The sequence below is a fragment of the Benincasa hispida genome, chromosome 6, assembly GCF_027475165.1.
Source record: "Benincasa hispida cultivar pf3 chromosome 6, pf3_genome.v1.1, whole genome shotgun sequence".
NCBI classification, from domain to species: domain Eukaryota; kingdom Viridiplantae; phylum Streptophyta; class Magnoliopsida; order Cucurbitales; family Cucurbitaceae; genus Benincasa; species Benincasa hispida.
Genome location: NC_143483.1, coordinates 48,904,077 through 48,927,806, shown reverse-complemented (window position 1 = coordinate 48,927,806; position 23,730 = coordinate 48,904,077). Strand labels below are relative to the sequence as shown.

The 23,730-nt window shown below is 35.4% G+C and overlaps 1 protein-coding gene and 1 non-coding gene across 11 annotated transcripts; both read left to right on the top strand.

Moving 5' to 3' along the window:
- The first annotated feature begins 18,462 nt into the window (after positions 1-18,462).
- TRNAH-GUG (transfer RNA histidin (anticodon GUG)) lies at positions 18,463-18,534 on the top strand. Its single transcript has one exon. It is a non-coding gene; the product is annotated as a tRNA-His (tRNA).
- A 212-nt stretch (positions 18,535-18,746) lies between these two features.
- On the top strand, positions 18,747-23,376 carry LOC120079046 (protein Brevis radix-like 4). 10 transcript variants are annotated; one of them, XM_090315004.1, is made up of 7 exons: positions 18,747-18,865; positions 18,994-19,130; positions 19,243-19,438; positions 19,548-19,927; positions 21,474-21,609; positions 21,836-22,233; positions 22,971-23,376. In XM_090315004.1, exons 3-7 carry the CDS (start codon positions 19,316-19,318, stop codon positions 23,047-23,049), a joined length of 1,116 nt encoding a protein of 371 aa, XP_090171130.1. In that variant the 5' UTR covers positions 18,747-18,865; positions 18,994-19,130; positions 19,243-19,315; the 3' UTR covers positions 23,050-23,376. The 10 variants fall into 10 exon arrangements, with proteins under 10 accessions (XP_090171130.1, XP_038889163.1, XP_090171131.1 ...); XM_039033235.2 differs by having other exon boundaries at positions 18,994-19,143; XM_090315005.1 differs by having other exon boundaries at positions 18,994-19,147.
- The last annotated feature ends 354 nt before the right edge of the window (positions 23,377-23,730 follow it).

Sequence of the window (23,730 nt, the reverse complement as noted above, 5' to 3'; positions counted from 1 at the left end):
GGCGAACTGCCAGAAGGTATGTGAGACAGAGGAATGGGCAAGCATGGCAAAGCCAACTTCAACGACATGTCTGTTCTTTCGTTCGACAGTGCCATTTTGTTGAGGTGTATAGGTCAGGTTAGACGGTGGAATACACCAAGTTTGTCTAGAATAGGTGAGAGAGCTTTGAACTCCCTTCCTCCATCAGTTTAGATTGATTTAATAGTGGTGGAAACCTGATTTGATACCATTACCTGAAACTTAAGAAAACAGGGGAGAACTTCGGATTTCACTTTCATTGTATACATCTAAGTAAAACGCGAGAAAGCATCGATAAACAACAAGAAATATTTGTCTCTATGTACTAAATTGATAGGGGAAGGACCCCATACATCGACATAAATGATATCAAAGGGAGAGGGTGGACGAGAATTGGAAGACTGAAAAGGCAAACGATGGCTCTTGGCCATTTGACAGTGTGTGCAAAATGATACATTTGTATTATTTTTGTACTTCAATTTGCATTTAGACAAAACAAATTGAACTACTGGAGGGGAGGGGTGTCCTAAGCGACGATGCCACAAGGAAAAATTTGTGAGTACTGAGATGAAGACAGTTGGATGAGAGGAGGAAGTGGATGAGCGTGGAGCAGATGTAGTGACAGAAAGCTTGTATAGGCCACGATCAAGTATGCCCCGAAGGAGTGGACTCTTGGTTTGAAGATCCTTCACAATAAAGGAGTCATGGAAAAACTCAACATAAGCGTTATTATCATAACATAAACGACCGATGCTAATTAGATTTCGAGCGATTGAAGGTGTGTGAAGGACAGAGTGAAGATAAATTGGAGTATTAGATATAGATGACAAAAAAGATGAAGAACCAGTGTGAGAGATGGAAAGAGACTTACCATTTACTATGACAACTTGTTCACCACCATAATATGGGATAGGTTGTTGGATGTTGGACAGGTCAGGGGTCATGTGATGAGTAGCTCTGGAGTCCATATACCAACCTTCATCTGGATGATTTGATTTTGGAGCAGAGGGAGTAGTGACATAGGATAACGGTTGATTTGGGGTTGGTATAGCTTGAACAAAATGAGCTTGGGGATGGTGAATGGTTCTGTATTTGGGATTATCGATGTTGTAGCATGATAGGGCTGTATGGCCAAGTTTATTGAAAATTTGACATTGTGGCCGATTAAAGGAGTGTGATGGTTGATGGGGGGTGGTCATTGAGCTCGGGTAGGAGATCTATGAAATGTATGATCAATGGCATTCATAACCGAGAAAGGAGGGTTAGGGAGAATACCTGGAAAAGATGGAGGAGGTCTGAAGGATGACCTGGTAGTTTGTGGCCAGTGAAGATGTCGAGGTTATAGAGAGAGATGGGCAACATTGGCTTGTATTTATTGGAGTTGATCCATAGCAGATTGTGATTCCAGCCTTGAGTCATATGCAATGAGTAGACTACAAACATCAGCGATGGAGGTGTGGTTAGTTCTGTTCTGAATGGAAGTCACAAAGGGATTGTACTCATTGTCGAGACCTTCGAGAATGTATGCAAGATGATCACGGTAAGACAGAGGTTCCTCAATAGCAGCAAACTTATCCACAATGTCTTTAATATTGGCGAGACTGAGAGACACTAATGCCATCCTTTCTTATCTTTTGAAGCTGAGAGCGTAGTCCCATAATCCGAGTTGTTGAAGATGATTCATAAACCGTTCGAAGCACTTCCCAAATCTCCAATGCTGATTCATACCCGACTATTTCACCCATTTTATCTTCGTTGAGAGAGGAGTAAAACCAGCTCATAATAGTACGATTACACTTCTACCAATAAGAGAAATGAGGATTGAGTTGAGTCTGCTGAGGATCGAGGTATTTTGGTGGCTGGGGATAGGTACTGTCAATGAAACTTTCAAGGCCATAGCCTATGATGAGATTGAGAAGCTGATTCTTCCAGAGAAGGTAGTTTGAATCATTTAGTTTGACAGTAAGGGATTGGGACATATGAGGGAAGTTTGCTACGGGGGATTGCGGGGATGGGAGTGTGGAAAAAGGGTTGATCGGTACCTTATTTTGAAAATAATGATGGGTGGGAAAACCGACATACTGAGGGTGAAGGTGTTGGGTTTTATGTCCTAAAAACTCGCAATTTGTAAAATGATAAAACATTTTCTATTATCAATATACTTGTTATTAATCTCATAAATTGTATGAAAGTCTAAATCCAATAAATTAAGACCCATGACTATTGTATGAGTACTTGAACTTTATGTGGAGACATAAGAGTGGATCGGATTCGAGTAAATAGTCAAAATGATCTATGGTACATGAATGAGATTGGATACCTTGTAACACCATTGGATGCGGCCTACTCTGTAGTTGTTACAAAGAGTTGTAAAATGCTATATACGATGTGATCCTAATTCATACATGTTATGACATGAGAAGTGGGGACGTCCTATGCAATGAGTTTGCATAAGATCAAGACCAAGAAATAAGTCATTCTTACTTTATAACGCTGTTTACTGTTTAAGACTAACTATTTCACCTAGATGACCTAAGTAACTCGATCTTAATCCTGAGCTAATTATGAACTTCTGTTTATTCAGAATTGCCCTTAGATTTTCATAGTTGAGGGTTGGCTCAACAGTGCTGACTCAATAAGACTCCCATTTTAGGGGTAAGACCAGATAGATAGCTAGGGACATAGGGTGCAAGTCGGAGTTCACGCCTACCCGATTTAAGGATAGAAGAAAGGTTGTTCTCTCAAGTACTGAATCCAGGTCTCGAACACGGGGCCCCACCCTCTCACTGGAGTGAGAGAGTTTGGTTTGGTGATTGGATCACAAACCAGTTGTTCATTAGAGGATCAATAGGGACTTGAGGAATAAGACGTAATCTCGGGGGTAAAACAGATATTTGACCCAGCCGTTATTACGAACAACCTGTGAAGGGTCCACTTGCTGATTATGGTTAAATCATGTGGACATAATATATCTACAGTGAGGGGAGTGTAACTATGGGATTTAGTGGAATGACCCATTAGTTAACGAATGGAGATTAATCTGGTCTAATGAGTTTAGCCAATTAATCTCGGATCGTTAGAGCCCATGATCTGTAGGTCCGCGAGGTCCCCCTACTAGCTTGTAATGGACTAGCTCTAGAATAGCGTGATAAGTTAATTTGAAACGTTCAAATTAGAATTAAGAGAATTAGTAATAATATGAGATATAATTATATGTTTAATTTTTGAATTAAACGGAATAGGAGAATTTATATATTTAAATATGATTTAAATATATAAAGATGGATATGTGTTAAAATTAATATAGTATTTGATATTAAATTAATTAAGTTTTATTTAATAATTAATTTATGAAATTAATTAAATTTTCATTTTTAAAATCAAAATAGATTTTTTATTTTGAGATAAAATTGGAAAATTAGAAAACAAAAACACAAAATGGAAAAATAGAATTGGATGAAATATAGAATTAAGGTTATGAATTTGAAATGTTCAAATTCAATTATTAGGGTTTTCGATTGGTTGTATTTGATACAATTAAAAACGTTTAATTTAGGTTAAATTAAACAAAATTGGAGAATCAATTTATATCTAAATTATGATTTAAATATGCAATTGAATCAAATTTGTGGAATTAGTGTTTTATTAATTTAATATTAAGATATTACATTATTTTTTTTATTAATTAAAGGGTATAATTAAAATAAAATTAATTTTATAAAAACAAAATTTAAATAAAACAGTTTTATTTAAAACTAAAATCAATTTTGGGAAAATTGATTTTAAAATCAAAATTAGAGAGAAAGTGGATTTTTCCAATTTTTGGGGAAAATTCACTATCTCTTCAAAGTGGAAATTCACCATTTTCCATCAAATTCTTCAAGGAGGAGCTGCCTTCCATGCAGCTTGATATTCCTGCATGATTTAGTGTATATCTATATGCTGCATGCAGAGAAATTGGAAGAGAATTTCTAGAATTCTAACTAAACTACTGGAAAATTGAAAACCCTCTCAAACCCATCAAAATCCCACTCTGATTCAGCAAGATTTGAGTGTTTCCACCACATATTCCTTTTAAGCCTTGTAGAGAAGATCTTGGTGGTGGTTTTGAAGTGATTCTGCTGAATTCGTGGATTAAGTCTTCAAAGATAAGTTTTGCTTTAAACCCTCTTTAAACTTCTTTTGAAAAGCATGTTTAAAACTCAAATTAAGAGTAGTTAGAGTATTTATTGATTCTAATTTATTCTGCAGCATGTTAGATTACTCCTTCAATCGGTATCAAAGCTGATTTAAGTGCTTAACTATTGTTGATTTGAGTTTGGAGGGTGAATTTCTAAGCATGTTTGAATATGTGACTGATATGGTTTAAATTCAACTCTGGCATTAGAATTCTCTTTAACTTCCAAGTTAAATTTGTATTTGACTCTTAATTGATGAGTTTATATGTGTGTCTAGAGTCTATAATTTATTTGGAGTCATTAGAGTCCAAATTAAGTTGTAATTTGAAGATTCATGCAAGCATATTTGAGCAGAAAACTGGAGCTGAGCATTTTGCCCAGGAGCATCACGACATTGTTCATCGAGCGTTGAAACGCCACGGGCTTGCTGATGAATAGCGTTGCAACATCGGGATGCAGTGTCACGACGCTGTTCATCCCAAGGGTTTTCTTCGCGCATTGTTTGGCTGATTTATGGGTTAAAGAAGCCGGTTTGACTGGTTCTCCTCCAAACTGGTCTGGTTCAACATCCTTTGGTGTCTTGGTTGTCTGATTCAGATGGTCCGGGTCTAGTTTGGGTCGGTTTTAGCGATTATTCATCAATTAAAGTTGTTTTTGACCTATTATTGTAATAATTTAGCTTATTTATTGATTTAGAATGGCAAAGTTGAACCATATTAATATTATTTAATTATTTTATGCATTTGATGTGTATTATTTTTTAATTGAACATGTTAGTGCATAAAGTATGTCATTTTAGATTTAAAATCCCACCATAAGTAAACATGTTACATGCATTATTGTATGTTATAATTAGTTATAATCTATAGTATGCATGTTTTAAGGATTTGTTAAAAATTGATGTAATTGTTATGTTAATTTTTGCCTTTGATACATGTTATGGTTGGTTTAAAGCATGTTTGTTTTATAAATTAGTTATAAAATGAAATTAGACTTTAAAATTCATAACAAAGATAAACAACATGCTCATTTAGGTTAACAACTAGTTTTAACGGTTAAAATAGATTTTTAACTTTTAAAATTTGGTTACAAACTCAAATAAGTTCATAAACCTGTCTAAGGTTGGGGGTACTTAAGTTGACGGTTTACGTAACACCTCCTACCTGGGGATTATGACCGAAATATTGAGCGTTGTTAACTGATTTTATGAGCCTATATGAGCGGTGTGAGGTTTGAAATTGGTTTAAATACATAGACATCATAGGTTAATATCCAAATGTAAACGTTATACTTGGATAAAATCACATAGACTTAGGCTTTTCTTAAATTAGTCGTGATAAAACCTAAGTAAATGAATACCCAAACATTTAGAACACTTCAGTGGAGCTTAACAATATACTCGATATAAAGTTAATAGCTCTCATGTCCCCAAGAGTTCACACCGTGAGATCCATACTCGGCTTCGAGTCGCTTTTACCGCGACTAATCCATACGAAAAGTATTTGCATGGGTCAATAACAAGGTGAATAAGGGAAGTAGTTCATAGTAAGTGGGTGAAGGAAATGTGTCAACATTGTCCTATGGTCTCCTTTATTAGTTTGAACCGTGAGATTCCTATGTTGCCCCTGCTGTCGTTTTTAGGCGGCACTAGCTAGTCGTTAACCACGACGATCCCTACGGAGGATTGTAACATAGGATTTAGAACAACCCAAGCTTTAGTAATGAATAGGGTCTTATAGTTTCGTCTTGGATATTGTCTTCCATCTCAGGGGCATGTTCATACTATTCTATAAAATCTGACAGCTGAAGCTCTAACTGTTGGATTGTGCTGAAATTTGGTCAGTATGTTTAGGACACCTAGGGTCTCTTTTGAACAGTTTGATCGTCGTTTTGAGCTCTAGTTTATCTGCTGTCACTGCCAAATAGAAGTAGTTCTAGGGTTTTAGATTTTATTTGTTTATAATTAAATTAGTATAATTCAATTATCTTATTAGGGTGTCAAATATCGGTCTATTAATGCCTTTTATATAATTGAATGTACATGAGATGTATGTTTAAATTACATGATTTATATGTTATATAGATTTAAAATCTCACCTTAGGATAAACATGTTTCATGCATCCTTTTAATATAAGTATTATATTATGGTCGCATGATTAATTAAGCATGCTCGTGCATCATAATATAAGTGTGAGATTATATGGATGTATGTTTCATTAAGTATTATATATGTTTAATTTTCATGGATGAGAAATATAAGTGTTATATTTTTCAATGGAAATGAAATTTGCATTGAGCATGACACTACTTAGATTAATATAATTGTTATATTTAATCAATGTCACAAAATGCAAATTATAAATTTTATGTTTCATTATTTTATAACGGTTATAAGTATAATAAAATTAAAATTAAAATCTATAATCAAGAGTTGCATGCAAACATAGGTCCAAATTAATTTTAAAATAGTTTAAAATTAATTCACCTAGACTTATGTCAAATGCATTTCTAATGAGATTAGAAATAGGTTAATCTTTTAATTTGTTTTAATAGGATTAAAATGAATTCTTCCAAAAGGATTAAATTTATAAAATAATTGCCTAGAAGAGGATATTTTATAAGCATGCAATAAGTGATTAATTTCATTAAATATTTTATAAGCATCGACTTGGAAGGTGAATTGGACAAATATTTTATAAGCATGCAATAAGTGATTAATTTCATTAAAGAGTTTAATAAATGAAAACACATATTGTTAAACTATTCAATATAAGTGTTACATTGAGCAAATTTAACAAGGACTTAGTTAAAATTAATTAGCCGAATGTTACTAAGTTAATAAACCCATCTTTTGCAAAACACTTAGTGGGATAAAAAAAGATGTATATGATATGTCATTTTCCACCCACATTCTCCCTAAAAGTTCACAAGGTGAGATTCATACTTGACCTCATGATGCTCTAGGTGTACCCTCCCATGGGAAGGTATTTGCATGGGTCAATATCAAGGTGAATGGAGAAAGTGTTTACAGTAAGTGGGAGAAGCACATGTGTCAACACATCCTGTGGTCTCCTTCATTGATTTGAAATGTCATTTCCATGCTCGGCCTCGTGACACCCTGGGAGTGTACCCTTTAGGAAGATGTTTGCATGGGAAAGAGACATATCTGAAGGAGTATATCAGCATGTAGCGGAAGCAACAAGGATCAATAAGCATTCTAATTCATTAATTTTAATTGTAAATAAAACATGCTCATACAATAATAAGAAGGTTTCAAGTCATACCTTTGTAGAACTTCTTTAATCTCGAATTCAGCTGCAAGTCTTCTGCAAATCTTCTTGTGAATCATCTCAAGATCATCTCTACTATTCTTTTGGAGTCTTAGATTGAGTTGCGTGACTCAAAATAAGTTTGAATGAAGGAAATTTGTAGAAGAAGTTCACTAATGCAACTTGAATAACTCTTCTTCAACCTTACAAGTTTTCAACAAAACTCCAACAAGTTCATCAGCTGTTGCATCAACGATTTCAACATCCATCTTCTCTATTTATTGCAGGACAATTATGTAATGAAGAAGGTTGCATGGAGAGTACCTCATGCTTGGAAGATTGAAGCAAAAACTTTGGGTTTTGAGTGCGCTACTAGAATAATAGTGGAGAAATCCAATTTTCCAAAGTTTGTGTTTTTCAATTTTTAAATTTCAAAAATTGAAATTATTATTAATTTTACAAAATTAATTTTCTAATAAAATTAATAATAAATAATTATTTAAAAAATTTAATTAATTCTAATTAATTTAAAATCAAACATTAAATTAAATTTACACAAATTTCACCTTTATGAATTTAATATTTAAATCATATTTAAATATTAATTAATTCTTTAATTCCATTTAATTCCAAAATTAAACGTATAATTATATTACATATAATTACTAATTCCTTAAATTCTAATTTGAATATTTCAAATTAACTTATCACGCTACTCTAAAGTTAATCCATTTACGAGCTAGTAGAGGGACCTCGTGGACCAACAGATCATGGGTTCTAACGATCCAAGATTAATTTGTTAAATTCTTTACACTGAATTAATCCTCATTCGTTAACTAATGGGTCACTTCACTAAAGCCCATAGGCCCATAGTTGCACTCCCCTCACTGTAGATATATTATGTCCACATGATTTAACCATAATTAGTAAGTCGACCCTTCACAGGTTGTTCATAATAACGGCTGGGTTTAATGTCTATTTTACCCCCAAGATTACGTCTTGTCCCTTAAATTTCTACTGATCCTCAAATGAACAATTTGGTTTGTGATCCAGTCACTAAACCAGATCTCTCTCAGTCTACTGAGAGGGTGGGGCCCCTTGTTCAAGACCTGAATTAAGTACTTAAGAGAACAATCTTTCTTCTATATCTAAATCGAGTAGGAATGAATTTCGTTTTGCACCTTATGTCCCCAGCTATTTACCCAGTCTTACCCTTGAAATGGGAGGCTTATTGAGTCGGCGCTCTTGAGTCAACCCTCATCTATGCAAATCTAAGGATAATCCCAAATAAACAAGAGTTCATAGTTAGCTCAGGATTAAGATCGAGTTACCTAGGTCATCTAAGTGAAATAGTTAGTCTTATACAGTAAACAACGTTATAAAGTAAGAGTGACTTATTTCTTGTATGATCTTTACAACAACTTGTAATAACTACAAAGTAGGCCACATCCAATAGTATTACCAGAATAAGGTACCCATCCTTAATCATGTACTATAGACCGTTTTGGCTGTTTACTCGAACTTGATCCATCTTTATGTCTCTACATAAAGTTCAAGTATTCATATAATAGCCATGGATCTTAGTTTATTAGATTTAGACTTTTACGTATGCAATTTATAAAATCAATAATAAGTTTATTAACTATAGAATATGTTTATCTTTTTACAAACTGCGAGTTTTAGGACATAAAACCCAACAATATCAAACTCCAAAAATGGATAAAATCGCTATAATCAATTGCACCAATTATGTTTTCCTTGAGGCAGACTAGTTAGGGTGGCGTTATAGGGCTGAAAATGAAGAGTTACACTTACAAGAAAGCATTAAGGTAGTTAATGATTTCTAGACCAAATCAATGATAATCAAATATTATAAGAACAAGAGTTGTTCTGGTGTAGTGTTTGATTGAGAATGTCTTAATTCAGTGAAGGAGTAACTATTCACCCTAAGGTGGCACTTATTCTACCTCGCTGAATTATCATTGCAAAATAAAATAATGTTGGGTTTATTATTTATTTTTTTGCTAAACTAATTGAATAAAAATGAATTTTTGCATAAGTGCCTAAAATAAGTAATTTGTTTTGTATCAACAAATATGACTAGCTCAGTAATCTCCTTGCTTGGAACTGTTAAATTAAATGGTGATAACTATGCACAATGGAAAAATACAATCAATACTGTTTTGGTGATTAATACCTGAAATTCGTCCTGGTGGAGGAATATCCTCCAATCATGGACCTACCGCCTCATGAACTGTTCATAAGGCCTATGATAGGTGGACTAAGGCTAATGAAAAGGCCAAGGTCTACATTCTGGCCTATTTATTTGAAGTATTGGCCAAAAAGTATGAAGCCATGGTTTCTACTTGGGAGATCATAGAGTCGCTGTGGGAGATGTTTGGCCAATCGGCCACTCATCTCAGGCATGATATTTTAAAGTCCATTTTTAATGCCCGTACAATAGAAGGGGCGTCTGTCAAGGAGCATGTCCTTGACATGATGGTCCACTTCAACATGGCAGAACTAAATGGCATTGTCATAGACGAAGCCAGTCGAATTAATTTTTTACTTGAGACTCTTTCGAAGAGTTATCTCCACTTCCACAGTAATGCAGTTATGAATAATATTTAGTACAACCTTACCACTCTCCTAAACGAGTTGCAGACTTTTGAGTCCTTGATGAAAGTCAAAAGAAAATGTCGGGGAGGCAAATGATGCCACTTTCTTGAAAAATTTCCACAGAGGTTTAACCTCTAGGACCAAGTCAACGCCTTCTTTCTCATCCTCCAAGAAGTGGAAGAAGAAGAAAGATAGTAAAGGAAAGAGTATAGCTAATCCACTTACTGCCACCCAGAAAGGGAAAAAGGTGAAAGGTGTAAAAGGAAATTGTTTCCATTGCAACCAGGATGAGCATTGGAAACTTAACTACCTAGTTTATTTGGCCGAGAAGAAGAAGAGCAAAAAAGGTAAATATGATTTACTTGTTCTAGAAACATGCTTATTCGAACATGATAACAATGTTTGGATACTTTTTCAAGAACCACTAACCATGTTGCACCTCTTTATAGGAAAGTAGTTTCTGGAGGCAGCTAGAGGCTGGAGAGATGACACTCAGGGTAAGAATGAGGAAAGTTATCTCAACTGTAGCAGTAGGGAGCATCAAGTTACTTTTTTATTCTAAACTCATATTGTTAGACAATGTGCATATTGTTCCAAACTTTAAAAGGAATTTTATATATATCTCTTGTTTGCTTGAACATTCATATAATATATCGTTTATAAGTGATAAAACGTTCTCTCGAAAAATTGTGTTTAAATATGTTCAACAACAAATGAAAGTAACTTATATGTACTAAGGCCATTAGTAACTAAGATGCTTCATAATGTTGAAATGTTCAACACTGCAACTAGCCAAAACAAAAAAAAAAAAAGGGAAAGTTTCTCCAAAAGAAAACACTCATATTTGACATCTAAGATTAGGTCATATTAATCTCAATAGGATTGAGAGATTGGTTAAGAATGGATTTCTAAATGAGTTAAAAGAAAATTATTTACTGGTGTGTGAATCTTGTCTAAAAGGAAAAGTGACTAAAAGACCTTTTATTGGAAAATGTTATAGAGCCAAAGAACCCTTGGAGCTTATATATTCAGACCTTTATGGTTCGATGAATGTTAAAGCAAGGAGAGGTTTTGAATATTTCGTCACTTTCACTGACGATTATTCTAGATACATGTATGTTTACTTAATGCAACATAAGTCTGATACACCTGAAAAGTTTAAGGAGTATAACGCTGAGGTTGAGAATTTGTTGGGTAAAAGGATAAAACACTTTGATCATATCGAGGTGAAGAGTACATGGATCACATCTCAACTCTCAGCGTCCGGTACACCTCAACAGAATGGTGTATCAGAAAGGAGAAACAAAATCTGTTGGGTTTTATGTCCTAAAACTTGTGGTTTGTAAACAATAAAACTTATTCTGAAAATTCAATAAGTTGTTATTGAATATATGTATTGCTTATTAGAAATCCAATAAACCTAAAAGTCCCTTGACTATTACATGAGTACTTGAAATTTATGTGGAGATATAAAAGTGGATCAGGTTCGAGTAAATAGTCAAAATGATATGTAGTATATGAATAAGGTTGGGTGTCTTATTCTGGTAAGACTATTGGATGCGGCCTACTCTGTAGTTGTTACAAAAAGTTGTAAAGTGCTACAAATGAAGTGATCCTAATTCGTACATGTTATGATATGAGGAGTGGGGGCGTCCTATGCAAATGGGTTTTGTGCAAGATCGGACCACAAAATCAGTCACTCTTACTTTACAATGTTGTTTACTATTTAAGACTAACTATTTTAAAGCGATGACCTAGGTAACTTGACTTTAATCCTGAGCTAACTTTGAACTCCTGTTTATTCGGGATTATCCTTAGATTTGCATAGATGAAGGTTGGTTCAACAACCCCGGCTCAATATACTCCCATTTCAGGGGTAAGACCAGATAGATAGTTGGGGACATAGGGTGCAAGAAGGAATTCACTCCTACCCGTTGTTAGGGATAGTATAGAGGTTGTTTCCTTAAGTGTTGATTATGGGACTTGAACAAGGGGCCCCACCCTATCATTGGCCCGAGAGGGACTCGGTTTATTGATTGGATCACAAATCAATTGTTTATTAGAGGATCAGTGAGACTTAAGGAACAAGAGGTAATCTCGAGGGTAAAACAAAGATTTGTCGTTATTACGAACAACTTGTGAAGGGTTAACTTACTATCATGGTTATATTGAGTGGACATAATATATCTAGGGAGTTCAACTATGGGCTTTAGTGGAGTGACCCATTAGTTAACGAATGAGGTTTAATTCAGTCTAATGAGTTTAGCCAATTAATCTCGGATCGTTGGAGTCCATGATCTGTAGGTCCGCAAGGTCCCCCTACTAGCTCGTAAATGGATTAGCTTTTGAGTAGCATGATAAGTTAATTTAAAACGTTCAAATTAGAATTAAAGGAATTAGTAATTATATGAGATATAATTACACGTTTAATTTTAAAAATTAAACAGAATTGGAGAATTAATATTTAAATATGATATAAATATATGAAGGTGGATTTGTGTAAAATTAATTTGATATTTGATATTGAATTAATTAGAATTATTTAAATTGTTTAAATAATTATTTATTAATTTTATTAGAAAAATTAATTTTGTAAAATTAATAATATTTTCAATTTTATAAATCAAAATTGTTTTTTGAAATCAATTGAAAAATTGAAAAAAATTAAAATAACATAAAAATGGATTTATGGGATATTCCATTATCATCTTCAAGTTGCTCACACTAAACCTATTCTTTTAGGCTTCAATTACTTCAAGCATGAGTTGCATCTCATGCAACCATCTTCTTTGCATGATAGTCTGCAATATATTGAGAAGATTGGTGTGGAATTGAGGCATGCAATCGATAGAATTTTTGCTGAAAAATTCGTGTCTGAAGAAGGTGTTCTTCAAGTGGGTTGCTGCTGTGAGCTCTTCTCCAAGTTCCCTTCATTCAAGCTTATTTTGAGTCCAACAACTCAATCTAAAACACCAAGAGAATAGTGGGGAAAATCTTGAGGTGGTCTACAATGAGATTTGGAGAAATTTGCAGCTGGAAATCAAGATTTCAAGAGTTCTACAAAGGTATGACTTGAAACCCACTTGTTTATGCAAGAACATGCTTTAGTTTATGCCAAAATTAATGAATTAGAGTACTTATTGATCTTTGTTGCTTCTGTTGCCTGATGATACATTCCAATAGAATCTTGTTAGACATGGTTCGTTCCATGATGAGTTATGCTTCTCTTCCCGTCTTGTTCTGGGGTTATACAATGGAGAATGCAACATATCTTTTGTACCAAGTTCTATCAAAGAGTGTTTCTGAAATACCTTTTGACTTATGGAGAGGTCGTAAAAGCAGTTTACGACATCTCAAAATTTGAGGATATCCAACACATGTGCTTGTGGCAAACCTGAAGAAATTGGAACCGTGTTCAAAATTATGCCTATTTGTAGACTATTCCAAGGAAATGAGAGGTGGTTTATTATTTTTTTTTTAATCCAAAAGAGAATAAGGTATTTGTATCGATAAATGCAACTTTTTTGGAGAAAGACTACATTAGAGAGCATAAATCATGGAGTATAATTGTATTGAATAAACTCATCAAAGACACTATTGAAACTTCAACAAAAGTTGTTGAAAAAGAAAACAATTCAACAAGAGTTGTCGATATTGCTTCATCAAGTCAAACACATCCTACTCAAGAGTTAAGGGAGCCTCGACGTAGTGGGAGAGTTAGAACTTAACCCACTTGATAGCTTGTAAAAATACAAGCTATTGCAACCTTTTACTTAGAATTATGAAGGTTGATGAGCAAAACGTGCGTTGATATTGCTAAAAATTCATGAGGAATAATGAACTTGCGTTGATCAATACTAAAAATCCTCGCTAACCCTATATCATGCGTTATCTTGCGTCAAAATGTCTATTTTATAGTTGTTACAGGAGTCAATCACATGCATTGATCCCAAACCATCACAAAGTTGATCGCATATGATGATCTCAATGAAGAAAAGTTGATTGCATGCGCTGCCGCAACTACAGAGTGATAACTATGATAGAAGGATGATCGCAAAGAGTGGGTGGAATACATTGATCCTTCAGAAGAAATGATCATGAACGAAAACTTCGGGAGTATCAAAGAGATAAGATCATGATGACATTCTCACCTACTGCATCGGTAATGGCAGTGATTTAGAGCGGGATTATCAAAGCTATCGACGTTTGAGCTCTATAAATAGAGCCTTGGAGCCCAAGATCAAGGTATTCGGGACTTATGCCTTGGGCAGATTCCTATGTTCACTGACGAGAGCATGAGTAAGAAATTTTTTTAGAGTTCTTCACTTCCACAACTTCCTCTGGATGACGACCGAAGTTTCACCAGAGATAGATCTCGAGAGGGACTACTCCACCGCCTATCCATTGCACCACCGATAGCCTTGACACACATCTGATGGAAAGTAGGAGATTGCCTACATCTAGCCATCCATTTCTCTTATCGCCTCTGTATTGTGTTACATTTTGGCTTAAGACATTAACACATTTTGTAATCAATGCATCCCTTTAGTTCCTTCAATATCATTTACATCACATTATTCTACTCCATCTTTTACTCTAACCGCCATGAGTTAAGTACAAATTGCAAGACTTATTGCATACTCAATCAAACGGCATAAAGATATGACGCATGTAGTAAACCACCGAGATGTGTGCATTGCGCGAGTATAGTGAGTCAATGCTGTTAGCTTGGTGCGAGGCTATCGCAATGCTTGTCTATGAGCAGAGTAGCTATAACCAACTGCGCGAGAGGGTAAGTAGTGGAACTCACTAAGCAAAGTAAGCAGTATTCCTAGAGATAGGAATAACCTTATGCTCAACGTAACCATGCGTTATAGAGATAAAGCATGTGGCTGACCACCGAGAGGTGTGCGATGTGCGAGTGTGGCGAGCTGTTGTGACCAAACTTAAGGACTTAGTGAAATCCCCTCCCCAACCCTCTTCCATGCATCTTATTATGCATTAACAGTTGCTGCATCTCTAACGATTCTCATAGTCAAACTTCAATTGTTCAGTTTGTTTAGCTAGGAGTAGGAGTAGCGCATAGTTAATTAGCTTCTTTCCTTTTATTTTTATTCTTCGCCTCAAACACATTACTTTGCAATCATCTTTTAGTTACAAGTTCCCGTATTCGACCTCGGATCATCCTAAGAAACTTGCGATCTCGTTATACTTGGCGAGAGAGCAAGAAAACTTATGATAGGAATGCATGATCATTGCATACACAATTCACGCATACTCTTTAGACCATCACATGTTCATCATATGACCATTAACGTATATCAATTAACGCAAACAAATTATTTTCCCAACACCACTCGCTATTTGGGTTTAACTAAAACTGAAAGTATCATACAAGATGATAACGTTGAGGATCCATTGTCTTACAAGAACGCAATGGAAGATGTTGACAAGATGAATGGATTAAGGTCATGAATCAAGAAATGGAGTATATGTACTCCAATTTTGTCTAGAAACTTGTAGACTCTCTGATGGGGTAAAATCTATAGGTTGCAAGTGGATCTACATAAGAAAAAGAGGTGTAGGGTACAAACCTTCAAGGCTAGACTAGTAGCAAAGGGTTATACCTAGGTTGAAGGGGTGGACTATGAAGAAACCTTCTCGCTTGTTGCTATGATAAAATCTATCTGTATCTCTTGTCTATTGCCACATATTATGACTATGAGATATGAAAAATAGTCATCAAGACTGCCTTTTTGAATGGTAATCTTGAAGAGATAATCTATATGACTCAACCAGAAGGATTCATAGTACAAGGTCAAGAGAAAAAAGTTTGCAAGTTAAATCGGTCAATCTATGGATTGAAACAAGTATCTCGATCTTGGAATATGAGGTTTGACGTTGCGGTCAAAACCTATGGCTTTAATCAAAATATTGATGATCCTTGTATTTATGATAAGATTATTAATAGTTCATTAGCATTCTTGGTGTTGTATGTGGATGATATCCTACTCATTGGGAATGATGTAGGTTTTCTGACCAAAATTAAGAAATGGTTACCTACTTAATTCCAAATAAAAGATTTAGGTAAAACACAATATATTCTAGGGATCCAGATCATAAGGGATCATAAGAACGAAACGTAGCCTTGTCTCAAGCATCATATATTGACAAAATGCTTGTCAAGTATTCGGTATAGAATTCTAAGAAAAGTTTATTACCTTTTAGGCATAGAATTATCTGTCTAAAGAACAGTATCCTAAGACACCCCAAGAGGTTGAGGAGATGAGACAGTTTCCTTATGCATTTTCGATAGGTAACCTCATGTATGCCATGCTATGTACTAGGCTCGATATCTGCCATGCGGTGGGAGTGGTCAGTAGATATCAGTCCAATCTAGGATTAGATCATTGGATAGCGGTGAAAGCCATTTTTAAGTATCTTAGGAGAACAAGAAAATATGCTTGTGTATGGTGCTAAGAATTTGATCCTTACAAGATACACTGACTCTGACTTCAGACTGATAAGGATTCTAGGAAATCACATCAGGATCATTGTTCACTCTGAATGGAGAAGCTACAGTATGACGTAGCATCAAGCAAGGATGCATTGTAGATTCCACTATAGAGGTAGAATATATAGCTAGTTGTGAAGCTACTAAGGAAGTTGTATGGCTTAGACATTTTTTTGGCAGATTTAGAAGTTGTTCCAAACACGACATTGTCTATCACCCTTTATTGTGATAATAGTGGTGCAATGACAAACTCTAAGGAGCCTCTAATCACAAATGAGGAAAGCACATTGAGTGCAAATATCATCTCGTTAGGGAGATGTGACTGTCACACAGATTGCCTTAGAGTACAACGTTCCATTTACAAAGGCTCTCATGACTAAAGTTTTTTAGGGTCACCTAAAGAACATGGGTTTATGAGATATAGATCACCTGATTTAGGCAAGTGGGAGATGTTATGGTATTTAAACTCTTTTGATTTAAAATATACTTTGAAAATGTTTTAAAAACTATTTTAAGTGGTCGCCAAACACTCCAATTTTTTTTAAATTATTTATTTTCAAAATTAAACACGTTAGAAGTTAAAACAAACACACCTTAATTATAATTATTTTTGTAAAGTGTGTTTAACTACAACTGATTGAAAAAAATAGACCCATAAATTTGTCAAAATTGCATCTATTTTTTTGTACCCAGATTTAGATAAATATTGCAAATTTATCCTTAAACTTAAAAGATGTTGTAATTTTAACCATTTAATCAGTTATTGCTCCAAATAACGTAAAAAAAAAAAAGTTTTCTCTTATGTATAAATTGATTATAAAACATTTTTACAGCACAAGATTGATAAATTTGTAGAGAAAAACAACAGTTGAACCAAATTTCAAAAACATAAAAGTTAGATGGTTTTCAACCAAGCTTTAATATTTGTAGTTAGAAATTAGTTAGAATTAAGCTTTCCAAAACCTTATTCTTCTTATTTAACAATATAGGAGAATCAAACCTATATATATAGGTTTGATTATATATATAATATTTAACAATATTCTTCTTTTATATATATATATATAATTCTTAAAACCGAACATTCAACTAATGAATATCATTGAAAGTAATAAAAAACAAACAAACAAGGTACACAAAAAATGCGGCCCATGTAATGCGGATTTGTCCATTTTAAGAAGTTGTTTGCACACACAACATTATTGTTTCCTTTGTTGATCTCCAACTGTTTCAATGGCAATGGTCTTTGGTAATCATTAGTGGACACCATTTTCTTCCTTTCCTCCACCTAAATTAATGTCAAATGACCAAATTAGTCCCTGGGCTTATTCCCTTTTGCTGCCCTTTACTGTAAAACGCCAATTCAGAAAAAAAAAAAATGTCAAATAGCTTTAAGGATATGTTAGGCAGCAATTATTGGTTACAACCATTAATTCCTTCTCTAAACTCTAAAGTGCTCCCCCTAACTACAATTTTTTTAATACCATCTTACCTTAAACCCTTAAACAATTTTATCCTCCTTTGTTTAATTTCGAATATAAATGTTTTGTTTTGTTTTCAATTATTGAGAATCAAGTAAGTTAGATACAACTCACTAAACTATACAATAAAAATAAAAAAAGAACTTATAATCCTAATATTAAATTACTTGAGATTTATGAAAATACGAAAGTAGCCATAACTTTAGTATCGTCAGCAACATTTAATTAATATATGAATAATTAATTATCCATTTTCTCATAAAGCCGTAGAATATAATCTGCAACAATTGAAAAATAAATTTAAAGGTATTATTCGATTCAAACTAGTTGACTTTATTTTAAAAAATATAATTATATATAGGATGTATTATAGAACAATAAAGTGGCTGTAGTTTAGTGGTGAGAATTCCACGTTGTGGCCGTGGAGACCTGGGCTCGAATCCCAGCAGCCACACATTAAATGTGTTTATTGTTCCTTTTCTTTTTATTTTTCGAGAAAAAGAAGATAATAAATAAATATATGGGCTGGCCCAAATGTTGGCCCAAATGTGATGAAATGGGCCTGGGGTTTAGTGGTTGCTTTGAGAAGCCGAGGTTACGGTGAAACTTGAAATACAAAAACCGCGCAACAGCAACAGCAACCGGTATTAGCCGGTAGCAGGTAAGGACAAAGGGAAATCTCACAGTTGGTGAAATGGAAATTGAAGACATGCCATAATTGCAATTGCCCGGTAACCAACAATTTGTTTCACACTCATTTCCGCTTCCTTACACTTCCCGCCGGAGTATGCGCCATTTCCTCTCCGATCACACGGTTCCTTCAGCTTTCTTCTTCTCTATTTTCATAAAATTCCTTCTCCATTTTCGTTCCAGTACTAAATATGGCGAGATTGTCATTTTCTGGGTTTTACAGGGAATCGCTGGAGCTTAGTCTATGGTTGGATTGAATCAGTCTGTGGGTGGACAGCGGTGGTGTCTTCTTTTCATCGCCTCAAAACTGAACCAGAACAACTGATCCCTAATTTTTTAGCAGAAAAGAAGGATTCAAGAGTGAGAATCTGCGGTTTGTTAGTCTTAGTCCTTATCATTTTGTTCTTGATCAACTTCAACTTCCATATATATATTTTTTAAAGTTGATTTTTAGAAACTTATTTTGTATCAGCATCGGAAAGTGAGTGGCAACGATTTGACATTTATTTCGCTGCTGGAGAAGTACTGTACTGTGAGAGGTGAAAATGCTGACATGCATAGCTCGTTCTAAGAAACTCGGAGATGGCTCCTTGGGTCAAATTGAAGAACTAGACTCCGTCAGTGGACCTGACAATAAGCAACAATCTGTCAAATCTCTGACAGGGCAGGTACTTTGGTATCAAATTCCTTCTCTCCTAATTACCAATTTCTTGTTCTGGTGACCAGAATGCAGGCATTTAATGTTTATATTCCTTGGTGGTTGTCCATTGTTTTTAGCTCAGAGACATGGCGTTAAAAGCCTCGGGATCGTACCGAACTTGCAACCCTTGCGCAGGGCCGATACCGCAGAGTCGACTCAAGAACTGCAGCTCACAGTCGGATGCCGAGTCAGAGCGGTTCAAGTGGGCTTACAAGCGAACCGGGAGCTTGAGCTCGACGAAAACGAGGACATGGGGGAAGGAAATGGAAGCGAGGCTGAAGGGGATTTCAAGCGGAGAAGGAACCCCCAATTCACTGAGTGGGCGGCGAGTTGACCCAGTTGTGTACGTTGAGGAGAACGAACCAAAGGAGTGGGTGGCCCAGGTGGAACCCGGTGTGTTAATCACATTCGTTTCGCTTCCTCGCGGAGGGAATGATCTGAAACGGATACGTTTCAGGTACGCTCTATACAGAATCATATCAACGGCACACATTTCCCGTTTGACTTTAATCATAAAGCGTATGTGATTAAGGATGTGCGGTGGCCCTTTTTAGTTTTTAATCACCAACTTTTTAATTAGTAATAATAATAGAAGTGGCCCTCCCTCTTACTGAGAGCCAGGGACGTGTTAGGATTTTATTTCCTTACTTTTCAGGTTTTAGAAAAAATGGGGCTGGGAGGTGCTGTGATGGTGTACATTGTACACTATCATTTTCAGTTCTCTGTTTATTTTTGGCTTATTTGTCCTTCTGGAATTTCTTTGGCTGGGTGCATCACCAGAGTTTAAATATATGGTTACAATAATTTGGGTTGGAAAAGGAGAGGAAAAAATATTCAAAAGAAAGAAAGAAAGAAAAAACCCCCTCAAAAGCAACATTCAAACATAGCCTTGGAGTAATATAATCTCCATTGGAACTGTGTTTGTGTAGGTGGGGTCTGATTTTTCTCAGTAAAGATCACGCCTTCTCATAAAAAGCAATCAAGAAAAAGTCCAAAAGTAGAACTCAATTGTGACGTGGGAGTGGTGGGTGGGGGCAAATTTGATTGTGGTGGGGAAGCTTTATTCCCAGTATTGTCGTCGTGTCGGGGAAGTCTCTTCTCTTTCTTTTCAAGAATTCTTCACGCCTACCCTGATTCTCGTGGATTTGTCTTCTGGTAATTGAGTTTTGCTACTTTACTTACTGGTTTACCCACATGCCGGACAAAATTGAACCACATCTTGAATATAAACGAGGTCATACTTCATCTCAACCAATTTAAATCTCTCATTTTCAACGGGGGACACAACCGACTAATTGTTTACAAATGGTCTCTGCTACATGGGACCTGACTCGTTCTTCAACCCCAAATAATTGATTCGAGTGCCTTTGAATAAACTGTTGGCCTCATCTGTAACCATTTGGACCTTCTGGATTGACTTTAAACTACGTGACACCAATTAGACGATCCTATCGTATTATCTCCTTCTGTTAGCATAATAAAGGTCGACGGGTTTGGATCTAGTGTTAATAGGTCTTGGGTATAGAGTCAATATTGACACCTCGAGAACTACTTTATTCAAAGCGTTAAAGTTTCACCTTACTTTTTTCCTTTTTATTCTTTATCATTTATTTTTTGACAAAAAGTAATTTGGCTTCCCGTAAATAATTTTCATGATTACCAGCACTAAGGTAAAACTAAAAAGTTATTGTATGTGATGAGAACGATATTCTTTGCCAGGTCTCTTGCTGCTCTGAATCATTTCTCGCTTACTGAAAGTTTTCATCTTTGTTTGTCCATATCTTGTTAACTATAAGGAAGTACAAAAAGAGAGGAAGACAAAATTTGTAGTTCCTTAGTTATAGTGGTATCTGACCTCTACAAAGTTTGTAGTTTAGTTGCTTCTCAGTATCTTAAAAGATGTGTCTGTAGTGAAACAATAGGGATGCTTTTTTCTTAGTAATGGCTGATTCTCTGGTTAGTATCTAGAGTTTGATTGTTATTTTCATGACCATTTTGATTAGTCGAGACGTATTCAATAAATGGCAAGCTCAGAGATGGTGGGCGGAGAACTATGATAGAGTTATGGAACTATACAATGTTCAAAGGTTCAACCGGCAAGCTTTTCCTCTTCCAACCCCACCGAGATCTGAGGATGAGGTAAGGTTGTTGCTTATTGGCAACACTTGGTAGAATGATAGCATTTTGAAATTATAGAAAAATGATGAAATCGTGAGTGTTAAATTTGCAGATTGGATCCTATCCTGCTGATTTATCCCAAATTTTTATTGTGAAATATAATTTGATTATGGATAATTTTTTTTGTGTATATTGTCTGTCTTGTTATATCCTATTGATGTATCCCCCTTCTCCCCTGAAACAACAGAGCTCAAAAATTGAATCTGTGGAAAACAGCCCTGTAACACCTCCTCTAACTACAGAACGTTTGCCTCGCAATCTCTACCGTCCCATTGGAGCAGGTGTGAGCTATTCATCCTCAGATTCACTTGAATATCAGCCAATGCAGTATCGCCAGTACCAAGATTCAGGTCTGACCTCCACTCCTAAACTCTCTAGCATCAGTGGTGCAAAGACAGAAACATCTTCCATCGATGCATCCATGAGAAGCAGTTCATCAAGGGATGCAGATCGTTCAGGAGAACTATCCATCAGTAATGCTAGTGATCTTGAGTCTGAATGGGTCGAACAGGATGAACCAGGGGTTTATATTACAATCAGAGCTTTGCCTGGTGGCAAAAGGGAACTCAGAAGAGTCAGATTCAGGTACTAAGATGCTGCTTCATTATCGTACTTAGCTTTCATAAAATTTCTCGAGCTTCCCATTTCTGCAAATGAGCACCTTGTTACTATAAGCATTAACCAAGTTCATCTCTTTCCAAGGTTCACTAACTATCACGAAAAATGAAGTTAGCATTGTGTGGGTAGTTAGATAATTTTTTCCTGCATCTTCTGGAATTTCCATCATAAGATTAGTTTATACTTGATATGGCCACCCACTATATTTTTGTTGCGTTGAGCTCCAACATCAATATTTTCTCATAAGCCAATTATAAGTCATGGTCATTAAGATCTCTTTCAGCTATCTTTAGAGGTGAAATTCTGTGATAGTCGTGAAATTACTCCTACATCTTGCCTAGATAACGCTTAGAACTTGGGTATTCGGTTAATATTCTTCAAGTGTGTTTAGTCTTACGGGTTACTATTGTTCCTATGGTCCCGCAAGCTAGTCTACTTTCATGTCCTTGTTGGTCTACTTATTTTTTTCATTGTTTGGCGTTACTTTAAACTGAAGATAGGCCAGGTGACTCACAGGCTTTCTAGCAGTGTTCATTGTGTCAGGCTGTGGTGTGATTCGTACTGTGATCATGTCTGACCATAACTTCATATGTGCAGCATGATTTGTTTTAATCAAGGCCATTTTTGTAGCCAGAAATCTTATTTTCAAGTCAATTTTATTTTCTGTTCTGTTGACTTTGTTATGTCATCTTTGAATGTTGCAGCCGGGAAAAATTTGGGGAGATGCATGCTAGATTGTGGTGGGAAGAAAATCGAGCCAGGATACATGAGCAATACTTGTGAGAGAAACAGTGCAAGAAAGTTGGCATTGGGCGCTTTTCTAAAGTCTGAAAGAAGCGGTACTTTTTCATAATTTATGATCGTTGCCATACTCGTAAAAAGTCTCCTTTATAGAGATCTTTCCGGTGCTGTTAGTGTAGGCACCCTACATATACATGCGAAACGAAGTCGCGTGTAGTCGTCACAGTATGTGGATGTTAGATTTTAATTTTTTAATAACTTTTTTTTTCGTCTTACATTTTGGTTGAAGAGGCATTGCCTATGTATTGTAGTATGGTGGATGTAGAACTTTAATTCCTCATGTGTCAATATCAATGGAAGAGATTAAGATGTGCGGGCGTCCTCCCCCTCTCAATTCAAGAAGTGTAGAGAAGAGAACACGTGTTATTTCTGAGCAATAGAGATATACATTTATGGCCATAAACGAGAACTTTATTTATACTAAAGATAACTACAGAGAATAGTTTGAAGTCACACCCAAATTTAGATTCTTCTGGAAAAACTGGATCAATAGATTCAATGGGTTGCAGGAGAGCTCCAATCCAAGTAATTGGCTGCTGAGTTAACCTTGAGCCTATTTATTTGAATGTTTCTGGAGTGGGATGAATTAAACCATGTAAAATGAACCGTTCTAAAGAAAATGCTAATTTGAGTTGAGACACTAAGGACATGTTTGAGAGGATG

What these genes read in the sequence shown, in the direction of transcription:
- LOC120079046 (XM_090315004.1), top strand. Translation starts at nt 19,316, where the DNA reads ATGCTGACATGCATAGCTCGTTCTAAGAAACTCGGAGATGGCTCCTTG. An exon ending in TCAAATCTCTGACAGGGCAG is followed by an intron (nt 19,439 to 19,547) that starts GTACTTTGGTAT and finishes CATTGTTTTTAG; the next exon opens with CTCAGAGACATGGCGTTAAA. An exon ending in CTCAGAAGAGTCAGATTCAG is followed by an intron (nt 22,234 to 22,970) that starts GTACTAAGATGC and finishes TGAATGTTGCAG; the next exon opens with CCGGGAAAAATTTGGGGAGA.